The sequence below is a fragment of the Hevea brasiliensis genome, chromosome 12, assembly GCF_030052815.1.
Source record: "Hevea brasiliensis isolate MT/VB/25A 57/8 chromosome 12, ASM3005281v1, whole genome shotgun sequence".
NCBI lineage: Eukaryota > Viridiplantae > Streptophyta > Magnoliopsida > Malpighiales > Euphorbiaceae > Hevea > Hevea brasiliensis.
This window is the reverse complement of record NC_079504.1, coordinates 25691739-25705483: the sequence shown is the minus strand read 5'-3', so window position 1 is coordinate 25705483 and position 13745 is coordinate 25691739. Positions and strand designations below refer to the sequence as shown.

The 13745-nt window shown below is 30.0% G+C and overlaps 1 protein-coding gene across 1 annotated transcript; it reads left to right on the top strand.

Annotated features, from left to right (window-relative positions):
- Positions 1-6865: 6865 nt before the first annotated feature.
- Positions 6866-10475, top strand: LOC110640527 (leucine-rich repeat receptor-like tyrosine-protein kinase PXC3). Its single transcript, XM_021791854.2, has 2 exons — positions 6866-9759; positions 9891-10475. The coding sequence occupies exons 1-2, from the start codon at positions 7200-7202 to the stop codon at positions 10196-10198; spliced, it is 2868 nt and encodes a 955-aa protein (XP_021647546.2). The 5' UTR covers positions 6866-7199; the 3' UTR covers positions 10199-10475.
- Positions 10476-13745: the final 3270 nt, after the last annotated feature.

The window sequence follows — 13745 nt, the reverse complement described above, 5'->3', positions numbered from 1 at the left end:
CTACTTCAAAGCTTAACAAATATTTGAGTGCTTCATGATATTTGATCTTGAAAGTGTCATGAAGGTTTGATAGTTGCAGTGTCATCAATGGCAATAATGAGATCAACCACATAAATAAGAAGAGAAATAAAGGATTAATGATCAATATGTTTAATGAACAAAGAAGAATACGAAGCATCATATTGAAAGCCTTGTTCAAGTAAAGCAGTTGAAAGTTTGGTATTCCACTGTCTCATGCTTGTAATTTCAGGCCATAAAGAGAGTTGTGGAGTTTGCATACTTGATTTGATTGAGATGTTTCAAATCCTGGAGGCAATGCATATATATTTGTTCGTGAAGATCATCATGTAAAGAAGGCATTATTAATGTCTAGTTGTTCTAGGTAAAGGTGTGTAACAGAAAAACTGAACCGATAAATCTAATCAACCTGAATGGACTCAAACCAAAATTTTGAAATTTGTTTTTCGATTAGTGTATGATAAATGCATATGTAAAAGATTTAATAAAAGTTGAATTATAAAAACCTAAAAATATTAAAAGAACCGAATCTAATCCGCTTAATGTAAAAACTTAACGCATATGATTTTGTAATTTAATTTGTTGGTTTCGGTTTGAATACTATCAAAATCAACTTTATCTATTTGGTTTGACAAAATATAATGAACCTACCTAAATCGATCCATGTACATTATTAGCTCCAAGTGCTAGGCATTATTAATATTAAGTTTTTATCATTATAAATATTTGCGTCCTTAAATTTATATCATTATTAATATTTTGTATTACTTTAATTTTTATTTACAATTAGTTGAATGATTTTTATTTTTAAATCAATATAGATAAATTTTGTGATCAAAAGTTGAAGCAATTAATCAAACAAGAGAATTAGAGATGAAAGAAACGATCAACATGAAACTATTGAGAAAATAGCTCTAATAAACTAAGTTGATGTCAAGGTTGACTTAGAAAATCTTTCTTCAAGCCTAGGAATCATAACTTTGGAGAATTGTTTTAATGATGGAGATAAAGTAAGAAGAACACATTTACAAGGGTTGACCTAATATTTTTGTGTTTGATATATATGTTGATAATGGAAATTAAATTTTCAATTATATAGAGTGTCAATAATCATTTTTCTTAATTTCAAGAGTATATATGATCAGGAATGTGCCTCCATACAAAATTGAAAAAATAGAATACTTTTCATGGTCTTGAAATACTACTTGATATATGGTAAATCATCATAAATTTAAGATGTAAATATACGAATCTTATTTATTTAATATATGAGTGTCTTTGTTATTATGTCTTGATCCATAATGAATAAATATAGACAAAAATTTTCTATGTATATGTGTGTATATATAAAGTAATGAAGCACCTCATGATCATGAGTGGTTTTCTTGTTGATCTTGAAAATGAAGGAAATGTAAAAATAATTACCAAAAACCATGGGCAATTCTTTAAAATTAATTAATCAGTCAACTTTAATAGCCCAAAGACCCAGAAGACAAGTTGTTTGGCTAACTATGAGTGGATAAATTTACATATTTTCCTCCATTATGAAACTCAATCACACTATGACTTTTGTTCAAAAGAATAGTAGCAAGGTAAAAGTAATAATAATAATAATAATAAAAGCAAGTATTGAAATTTGATGGAAATGAAAGTTGTTGGAATTTGCCTTTGGTGAGACTTCCATGTCCCAGTTTATGGGTTAGAATTTTATGCAAAGTCCTCCTTGACTTGAGAACTTGGTCCACTGCTATGGCTTATCTTCTTTTGGGAGGACACAATCCAAAGCCCTTTTTGGGTTTTCTTGCATCACATCCACACCTAGTCTTCTTCTAGCCAATTTTTAGACTTTATTAGTGTATTGGTACACCAATATATATATTAGTAATTCTTTATATATATATATATATATATATATATAAAGAATTACTAATTACTTCAGCACTTAGAAATATGGGGTAATTTTATGGAAAAAATTTAAAAAAAAAATTAAAAAATAGAGTTTCATATTCACATATATCAATTTTCTAAATTTTAACTAAGATTTAAAAAAACAGTTTTTTCCATTTTTCTTTTATAACAAAGACTTTGTTTACCAAATGGAAAACAATGACTTTTTATAACTAAAATTATGCTATAACTTTTTAATATATAAAATTAAATAGCTATTTAGAAAAATATTTATTTATAATAATAAAAATTAATTATATTATCATAAAATAAATAATAAATAATACATATTAAAACATTTAAAATTAAAATAAAATTTTTAAATATGCTTTACAATGATTTTTTTATTATAAAAGGCATGAAAATTTTTTTAAATTGGAAAATTATTTTTTATTATTTACAGATGAACCCATTTTTCATGTTGTTCCTCATTTTTCATAGAAAATAAAAACTGATTTTTCTTAAAAAATAAAAAATAAAAAATAAAAAAATTATTTTTCACAAGTAAACATACCCTAAATTTTTTTAGTATTATTTATAATGGTTTTTTTTGATAATATTGTTAAAACAAGTATTTGTTTTTACAATTTTTTTATTACCATTAATTATTTTTACCCTTGAGCTTTTTTTTTTTTTTCATAACATGGTTTTTTTATTTGCTAATGAATTTTTCTCAACTTTTTTTAATAATGAAAATTTAATAGCATAAAATTTAATTTGATCCTTCAATTTATTTGCAATGTCTAATTAAGTTGAATTTAAACATTATAATCCAATTTTTAATAAAATAAAATTAATTTTTATTCTATTAATTTGAAACAATTAAAAATTAAATATTAATTACTTTAAAAATTTTTAAAATACAAGAAACAAAAAATGAAAACTCCTTTCTCGTCTTCTTTCTCCTTATTTAGTCTTCTAATCGTAATCACAACCAGCTCCAACTTAAGATTAAGCTCATTTGAAATTAATGTGAGAGTAGAAATAATTAATAAAATTATTTTTTAATAAAATTATAATTTAGAGATCAATTTCTTAACTTTATCAATTTAAAATCACCATTTGAGAAAGACATACCAAAAAATCAGGGTTTTTAGAGAGAGAAAGACTTTACCTTCTCTCTAGAAACTCTTTTCCTTTTCTATATTTATTTATCAATTTTCTTCTTTTTTTTCTTTTTCTTCTTTAAATTTACCTTTAGGTGGTCACCAGTGAGTTTCTCATTGATGACTATCCTAATTATTTATTTATTTATTTTTTACCCTTTTTATTCTCTTAATAAACTCTTAAAATTGTATCTGTTTGAAACTCTGCCCATTAAAAAAGGCTCTGAAATTCTCTCTCTAATATTAGGTACTACTCCCTCATTACTGTGTCCTATATCCCCTTAGTGGGATTTTATTAAATTTTTATTATTTTTTATAATATTTGATGAAATTTTTAGTAGTTCAAAATACAATATAGATCGTTAATTCTTTTTAGTTGGAGATTTTAAATCTTCAAGTGTATATAATGATATTGAAGTTTAGTGATTTAAATTTTTATGCGAGCCATAAAAATAAAATGTTTCTAAAAAGATAGTGTTACAAAATATTTCTTATATCATTTAAAATGAAAAAAGACTAGTTATTATTTGAAAAATTACTGTCTTCTCTCTGTATCATCTCTAAAAGAAAATTTTCAATTGTTTATATTTATATTTTTTTCTTATGATAAAATTATACTATACTCATACTACGATACTTAGTTATTATAAAATTATAATTTTAAAAAAAATAATAAAATAAAATCACCAGTTGCTTTAAATTCAGGAACCATATTTTTTTTCCTCTAATTAATGAATAGTTTACACTAATTTATATTTAAATATGTTAATTAAATTCACCGATTTTTATAAATCGATTTAAAAAACAAAATGCAAAAGCCATTCTTAACACATTTTCTCTCCCAAGCACAGGAGTTAACTTTTGACCCGATTCAAGTTTTTTGAACTCAAACCGACTCGCAATATGTATACAGATTCATAAAACTTGAAATTGGATGCAATAAATAGAGTCAAGTCAAGTATGTTCAAGTTTGAATCTTTAATTTTTGGGTTATTTCAGATTGCAGGATTATTTAAATTATTCATTAAATTTTTATATAAAAAAAATTAAATTAAGTTGGAATCAATAAAACTCCATTTATTTTATAAAAAATAACATATATATGAAAATATTTTATATTATTTGATTACGATGTTAAATTAATAATGTATTTTTATCATGCAAGTATAAGTGTTTCCACAGTTTAATAAGATTGTCAAAATCGAAAAAATGATTTTTATTTTTTAAAAAAGAAAGTCATTTTTATTAATAATAATTTAATTTTTATTTTAATTAAGAAATATTTTTTATTGATCAATTTTATCAGTATTTCAAAAATGATAAAAATATGAAATCCACAAAATAATCGAAACCCAAGAGTCATATTTTTTATTAGTTAATGAATTTTGATACTAACTAAATTACTATTTAGTTCTTATATTCTAATAAAACTAATTAGTTAATTTTTATATTTTAAAAAATATTTTAATTAATTCTATTAACTTTTGAGCCCCTTCAGTTATTTTTTTATATTGAAATTGCTCTAATACTCTCTCTTTTATTTATTTAATTTCTTATTCTCCCTTATTTTTCTCTCTCCATGGTTCTACCCTTTGCACTCCCCTCCTTCATTAGCTTTTTGTTTATAAAGATAGAAAATGTACTTATGGCTTTATTCCTCTGACCTCTTCTTTGAAGTCTAAAAGCACGCTATTCAAATTAGAAGACTTGCCACTTATATAATCATTCACTTTCCTTTCCCTTTTCGATGTGGGACTCGGTTCATTCCTGCCCCTTGTCCTGGATCTCAAGCAACGCCCAACTTATTAGTACCGCATTTTTTACGTGGTTATTGCCATCCCGAAAAAGCGGGATGTTACAGAAAATATTATATGTTATCCATGCAAAAAAGTTAATTAATTCATCTAAATCTCTAGATAATTAAGACTATAATTTAATAAAATTGTTTTCCAACAAAGAAAAACATAAAAATATACTAGAAAATTGAATGAAAATACTAAATTTTTTTTCTTATAAATGCAAATTTAGATTGACTCTATACAACAAAAATTTTCATCCAGAAGTATAGTTTTCAAATTAATTATTTTTATTAAAATATAAAGATTAAATAGTAATTTTTATTTATTAGCATTAAAATCGATTAAGTGACAAAAGAATTGACAAATGAATTAAAAAATTTAATAGAAGTAAAACACACCAACTAAATAATATATTTATTAAAATATAAAAATTAAATAATTAATTTTATTAAAATTAAATAACTAAATAATAATTTTTCAAAAAAACATTATACTAATTATATATCTTTTGCTTTTATAGATTCGACATTCCAAGCAATAAATTATTTGATTTATTTATTTTAATTTTTAATTTAAAATATATTTTTAATTTATAAAGAATTAAAAAATAATTTATTATTTAGCAAAACTAATTAAAAGTTACTTTTAAGATTTTTGGAACTCGCCTCAAATGCATTAATTTTAGCCGCATCTTTCATTTGTAGTTACTTTTTTATCCCTCGATAATCTTCATATTTATATTTTTTCGAAAAATATTTATATTTATTCTTAATCTATTATTATTAATAAATTTGAGTTTTATTGATTTGGTGTCTCTTCTTTTATCAGTATTTGATTTTTTTTTCTCCGTCAGGATTTATTTATTGCGATGATTTTTTTCTTTATTATAAAATTATTAAGTATTTTATTTTATTATTTGGACAAAAGTGTAATGATAGAAGCTATAAGTTTTCTTTTATGAATATATTAAAATTTAATGATTTTTAGATCGGACTAGTAAAAAGATCATAGAGTTAAATATTGATAAATTACTATCACTTAATAATGGCCAAATCACATACTTTCTCAATATGATTAGATACTTCAAATCAAAATAATAATTATTATATTTTATATAAATAATTTATTTTAAATTTTCTTATATAAAAATATAATAATAAAATTTTGTAGTCTCTATTTAATGACTCTATTTTAATTTTCCATAAAAAAAAATTTGGAACTCAAAATGGAAATGGAATCTTTTACTAATATAATTTTATCCAAATGGTGTCTTTGGTTTTAGTTTTTTAATTAAAATTAATTATAATTTTTTAAAATAAAATTAATTATTAATTTTTTTTAATATGTAAAACTAACTAAATCCTAAAAAGCTAAATTTCCTATGTTTTGAAGAATTTTTAATTTATAATTATATTTATAAACCGCTGACCCATGAAAAAAAAATGAAAAATACTCAATTCAATTAAATTTTTATTCAAAAAATTTAAGATCAATTAAAAAATATGTAATACTTATAGGTCATATTATATTATTCTTTTCTAAGTCATATTATACATTCAGATAAATAATTTAAAAAAATTTATAAAAAGTTAAATCTTGATTGATTTAAAAAATAATTTTTACTAATTAAAAAATAACTTAATTGATCTTTCTTTACGCTTAAAGTAAAATGATCTTAATTGATAAAAAAAAATAAGCTCTCGATTAATCAAGTGATAATTTGACCGCTTTTCCCTTATTATAAGGCAAAGAGAGTAATAATATTTCGAGTTTGGATTTTTTTATTTATTTATTTTAAAATAATTTATATTTATTATAAGAAATATCTTGTAATTTATTATTTTTCGATTGTTGTCATTAATTAAAAAAGAAAAAAAAGAAAAAAAAAGAAGCTTACGGACCGTGTCGGAAGCAACCCCATCTAATTAGTCAAAAGGAAAGTCAATTTGGAAAAAGAAGGTAAAACAAAGCACCACCAATGACAGATTTGCCTGTGTGTCAGGGAGTCCTCAGTCTTTGCAGGTAACAGGATCAAGAAGTCCACAGTCAACTGCGCTATCCACACGCCATAAAAGAACATTGTTTTTCCATTCCCACTAAAATCTCTCTCCAAATCTGTCCTTTTTCTACTCCCATCGCCCTCTCTTGTTCTTCGCTCTGTTCAGCTTCATTCCTCTTCTGTTCTGTTTCTTTTCCCTTGTTCCTTCCCACCTGAACTCGACCACTCAAATATATAATTTTTTTTATTATTATTTTTGTATGCTTCCTTGCATAGCTACTCATACATAGAAAAAGAAGTTCAAGAAAATTCCCCCTAGCTCGCGCTAAAATGACAAGGTATGTGTGTGGCACTCGCACCTCTGTGTTTTTGTCTTTGTCTTTGTCTTTGTCTTTCTTGTTCTTGTTCTTTCCGTTGGGATTTTCTCTGTCTCCAAACCAAACCTCCGCCATGATAAATCTCTCCAAACTCATTAACAGCACTGCTTTATCATGGGATGCTAAGTCACAGCCAAACCCATGTTCATGGAAGAGGGTTAATTGCAGCAGTGATAACTCGTCTGTAATTGCTCTTTCTTTAAATGGGCTTGGTCTTTTCTCTTCTGGGTTTTTGTCTGTTGTTTGCAATATTGAATCTTTACAGTCGCTTGATCTCTCTAACAACCAATTGAGCTCAATCCCAATTGAGTTCATCGATGGTTGTGGAAGGATCGGTGGTTTAAAGCTTTTGAATTTTAGCAAAAATTCGTTGGCTGGTCTTTTGCCTGCTTTTCGTGGTTTTGTTGGGTTAGAATCTTTGGACATGTCTTTCAATTCTCTGAGCGGTAATATTAGTTCACAGTTAGGTGAATTGCCTGCACTTAAAAAATTGTATCTTAATTTCAATAGCTTCAGTGGTTCTGTTCCTGTATATCTTGGAAAATCCATGGTGTTGGAGGAGCTTCAGCTTTCTGTGAATTTTTTCGAAGGTGAAATCCCCTTGGAAATTTTGAATTATCAGAACTTGAGCCTTATTGATCTTAGTGTCAATAAGCTTGAAGGGTCTATTCCTGATTCAATTGAAAATCTCACCAAGTTAAGGATTTTGATTTTGTCTTCCAATAAATTGGTTGGACAAATCCCCAAGACCATTGCAAATATCCCAACCCTGGTTCGGTTTGCAGCAAATCAGAATGGTTTTCGTGGTGGAATTCCTGATGGAATTACAACACATCTTAGCTTTTTAGATGTTAGTTATAATAAGTTAACTGGGTCTATTCCATCAGACCTTTTATCGCAGTCGAATTTGCGAACTGTGGATTTGTCTTATAATCTGTTGAATGGTTCAATTCCTGATAATATATCACAAAGCCTGGTCAGATTGAGATTGGGAGGCAACTTTCTCAATGGCTCGGTCCCTTCTTCGTTCACGCCAGGCCATAAGTTGATGTACTTGGAGCTGGATAACAATAGATTGACGGGTGTCGTGCCTGCTCAGTTGGGTTATTGCCAGAATTTGGCGCTGTTGAATTTGGCTCAGAATACTCTTACAGGTCAATTGCCAATGGAATTGGGTAATATTAGTAGTCTTCAAGTTTTGAAACTTCAACTCAACAGGCTGTATGGAGAAATCCCTCCACAAATCTCTCAATTACACAAGCTGTCAACTCTCAATATCAGCTGGAATTCTCTTACTGGTTTAATACCTCCTTCAATTTCAAGCTTGCAAAGCCTTGCTCAGTTGAACTTACAAGGCAACAATCTTAATGGTTCGATACCTGACGGTATCAACAGCATGGATTCTCTGTTGGAACTCCAACTTGGACAAAATCAACTAGGTGGAAGGATTCCAACAATGCCAGTGAAGTTGCAGATTGCTTTGAATCTTAGCAGCAACCACTTTGGAGGGCGTATTCCAAACACTCTTTCCCGACTGAAGGATTTGGAAGTTCTGGATCTCTCAAACAATAATTTCACAGGTGAGATTCCAGACTTCCTTACTCAGTTGGGATCTCTAACACAGTTGATACTCTCAAACAACCAGCTTATTGGAACCATCCCAGAATTCAGGCCGTGGGTTTCTTTCAATGCAAGTGGAAATATGGGTCTTGTCAATGCTACGAAAACAAACAATTCCCCAGAATTCGTAAAGAAGAGGAAATCAGTTGTTTTGGCAGTTATTATTGCTGTTGCATCTGCTGCTCTTGCTGTTGGGGTGATCATAATTATTGCTGTATCATTCTCCAGACGATTTCTCAAGGTTAATGATCTGCAGTCACAGTCAGGGGAAGACCGTCCACTCCCTCAGGTCATCCAAGGCAATCTGTTGACTTCAAATGCAATTCACAGGTCAAACATTGACTTCACCAAAGCCATGGAAGCAGTTGCTGATCCACAGAACATCGTCCTGAAGACTAGGTTTTGCACTTACTACAAAGCTACCATGCCTTCCGGAGCAAGCTACTTTGTCAAGAAGCTTAACTGGAGCGACAAGTTATTCCAACTGGGAAGCCATGATAAATTTGATCAAGAGCTTAAAGTTTTAGGGAAATTGAGCGATTCAAATGTCATGACTCCATTGGCATATTTATTGACTGCTGATAGTGCTTTTCTCTTCTATGAGCATACTCGGACGGGTACCCTATTAGATGTTCTTCATGGTAAAGGGGGAAATGCTTTGGACTGGGAAAGCCGTTACAGTATAGCAGTCGGAGTGGCTCAGGGTCTTAACTTTCTGCATGGACGTACTTCTGGACCGATTCTCCTTCTTGACCTTTCAAGCAGAAATATTTTGCTGAAGTCCCTGAAGGAGCCTCTAGTAGGAGACATTGAACTCTGCAAAGTGATCGATCCCGCAAAGAGCACTGGTAACCTTTCAACAGTTGCTGGTTCCGTTGGCTATATACCACCAGGTGAACAACCCTTCAACCTTCTTATTTTAATATTCATGTACTCAGATACTTTCATACCACTCTGAATACTTCTTTTCTAATGTGTATCAATTTTTGAATGTTAGCTTGATGAATAATCTTTGTTCTTGCAGAATATGCTTACACAATGAGAGTCACAATGGCGGGGAACGTATATAGCTTTGGGGTTGTTCTACTGGAACTGGTTACAGGAAAGCCAGCAGTTAGCGAGGGAATTGAATTAGCTAAGTGGGTCTTACATAACTCAAAGCAGCTGAATAAGTGGGATCACATCCTTGATTTTAACATCAGTAAAACTTCACTGGAAGTCAGAGGCCAAATGCTTGCCATACTTAAGATTGCTCTCAGTTGCGTCAGTGTTTCACCAGAAGAAAGGCCAAAAATGAAGACTGTGTTAAGGATGATCCTCAATGCACGATGAATCCCAGCCTCATGAAACAAATCTGCCTATTAGTGTGTATAAGATCGATCATCTCAGTTTTGGTTATGTCCAATCATTCTAGGTAATAGAAAAGCCAATATATCAATATTGCAGTTGTTTGCGGCCAACCTGCATGTATACTGAGTACATGCGTAGCAATTTTAGGTAATATAATTTATCAGTTCTCTTTCTAATCATCTGTCATCCCTGCATAAAAAGGTTGTCTAAGCTTGTTTCTGTTAAAAAATTCTTCTGAAGTACATTTTGTTCAGATTAACTTGGCCTTTTCTTTAAGGGAGGTTGAGATGATCAATGTAAAATTGCAGAATAATCATGAGAGTAAAAATTAATCCTCATATTAAAGTTGTACTCCATCACTTTGTATTAATTATGATAATAATATATTATTATTTTTTAAAAAAAATATTAATTTTATGATATATCTAATATTTGTTTAAACTCTGTCTAAGTAATTTGTGCTTAGCTTGTCTCAAGTTCAGATAAAGGAGGAGGGTTGTGGTAGGTGACAACCAGTTTAAAAATTTTGTCATAGCTCATGATATGGATTCAAATGATATAAACAGATTTTAAACTCAAAGAAAATGCCTGATGAATGGATGATGAGTATTTTAGTAACCCTTTTTAAAAATAAGGGAGACATATATAGTTACTCAAACTATAGGAGAATTAAACTCATGAGCCATACTATGAACTTGTGGGAGAGAGTTATGGAACATCGACTACGTAATGACACTTCTATCTCTCTCAATCAATTTGGCCTCATGCCCAGTCGTTTAATTATGAAAGTGATCTTTCTCATTAGAAGCTTGATGGAGAAATATAGAGATGTAAAAAAAGATCTACACATGATTTTTATTGATTTGGAGAAGGCTTATAATAAGGTTACAAGAGATGTCTTATGGAGAGTGTTAGAACAAAAGATGGTATCTATTAGATATATACAAGTGTTAAAAGATATGTATGTAGTGGGAGAGGACATAAGAGATTTTCCTATCTCAGTTGGATTACACCAAGATTCAGTTATAAGCCCTTACCTTTTTACATTAGTTTTTGATGTGAACCTTCAAGCAATTGGTAACTTGAAAACCTACATTCAAGAATTAAATGAACAATATGGAAAGCACCAAATCAAGATGTATGAATTTGATTCTTTGAACCAGCACAATCAGATTGTTGTGTAATTCAAAGAAAATATCAGAAATTGGATTCTTGACCTAATTCATATGGAGAATGAATAAACCAAGAATATTATGCACATTAAACCTTGCAAGATAGAAATCTCAGCAAGTTAATGAGCTTCACAAGAACAAAGGCAACAGCCAATTTACTCACTAAAGGAGCAGAAACAATCTTTCATTAATATTCAAAGTGTGTCCTCCACTCTCTCATTATACTTGTATTTATAGCCTCTTGGCTTCAAAGCTAAAGACAAAAATATCCCTACTTTAGTAACAGCTGTAAGGAGCTTTAAGTCCAAACAAAAATTAATCTATCAAAAGATAAAAAACTCCTTACAAAAAGTAAATTTAATACAGCAGCAAGTAAGGGCATTTAAGTCCAAAAGAGAGGTGGTTATAACAGCAAGGAATATTCCTTGAAAAAGGTGCCAACAGATACATGTACATGGATTGGATCTGGTGCATGCATGTCCACAGGTTATTCCATGTAATCTAATGCTCCACATGACACCTGGTCACTTCCAAGCATAATTTTCACCAAATTGAATCCTTTATATTTTTCTTCATGCCATTCCAGCTTATAATCCTTGCTCCTTATGATTTCACAAATTAAATTCTGAAGTGATTTAGCTCTAGCTCTAGTAATTGGACCTTGGATGAAATCCTTTGGCGTGGATGTAGCTTGATTCTCATCATTCCCCTCCGCTTCAAAAGGATTCGTCCTCGAATCTGTTCCTGCATCAACACAAGGAGATAAATCAGCAACATTGAAGGTGGCACTGATATTATACTCACCGGGTAGGTTTATTTTGTAGGCGTTATCATTAATTTTGGTCAGCACTTGGAAAGGTCCATCACATCTTGGTTGTAATTTTGATTTCCTTCGAGAGGGAAACCTTTCTTTGCGCAAGTGAACCCATACCCAATCTCCAGGTTGAAATGTGACTTTCTTCCTTCCTTTGTTGGCTTGACTAGCATATTTTTCATTTTTCTTTTCAATTTGAAGCTTGGCTTGTTCATGGATTTTCTTCACCAATTCTGCTTTTCTTTTTCCATCTAAACTAGCAAGCTCATTCACATGCAAAGGCAAAAGATCCAAAGGAGTTGAAGGATTGAAACCATACACAATTTCAAATGGAGAATAGCCAGTAGAAGAATGCACATTTCTATTGTATGCAAATTCAATAAGTATAATGCAATCTTCCCATGACTTCAAATTTTGCTTAACCACAGTACGCAAAAGAGTAGTTAGTGTCCTATTTACTATTTCAGTTTGACCATCGGTTTGTGGGTGACAAGTGGTGGAAAATAACAACTTGGTGCCCAATTTTCCCCACAAAACCTTCCAAAAGTGACTGAGGAATTTAACATCCCTATCACTAACTAAACTCTTAGGTATGCCATGCAACCTAACAATATCTCTAAAGAATAAATTTGCAATATTTGTAGCATCATCAGTTTTATGGCATGGAATAAAATGTGCCATTTTTGAAAACCTGTCAACAACAACAAAAATTGAATCATGGCCTTGTTTAGACCTAGGTAATCCCAACACAAAATCCATAGACAAATGAACCCAAGAATCACTAGGGGTAGGCAAAGGTGTATACAAACCTTGTGGCAAAATTCTAGATTTAGCCTTAGCACACACAATGCACCTAACACATACTCTTTCAACATCTCTTTTCATATTCGGCCAATAAAAATGTTCCTTCAATACATTTAAAGTTTTGGCAACACCAAAATGACCCATTAATCCACCAGCATGACACTCATTCACAAGTAATTCACGCATGGAACTCTTAGGCACACACAATCTATTTTCTTTAAACAAATATCCATCATGCCTATAAAACTTCTCAAAAGCATTCTTTTCACAAGCTGCATACACTCTAGCAAAGTCATCATTTTCAGCATATAATTCTTTCACATATTCGAATCCTAATAACTTTGCATCAAGAAGGGCAAGAAGGTTATACCTTCGAAATAAGGCATCAGCCACCACATTTTCTTTCCCATGTTTGTATTGAATCACATATGGGAAGGTCTCAAGGAACTCAACCCATTTTGCATGACGCCTACTCAACTTATTTTGCCCCTTGATATGCTTCAATGACTCATAATCTGTGTGGATGACAAATTGCTTTGGCCAAAGGTAATGTTGCCATGTTTCCAAGGCACGTACCAATGCATACAACTCCTTGTCATATGTAGAATAGTTTAAAGCTGCTCCATTAAGCTTCTCACGAAAGTATGCTATTGGTCTCTTTTCCTACATTAAAACGGCTCCAATACTTATACCTGATGTGTCACACTCAATCTCAAAAGTCTTAGAAAAATCAGGTAAA

Coding starts and splice junctions, on each gene's coding strand:
- LOC110640527 (XM_021791854.2), top strand. CDS start 7,200: ATGACAAGGTATGTGTGTGGCACTCGCACCTCTGTGTTTTTGTCTTTG. Junction 9,760..9,890: donor CGTTGGCTATATACCACCAG/GTGAACAACCCT, acceptor TTGTTCTTGCAG/AATATGCTTACACAATGAGA.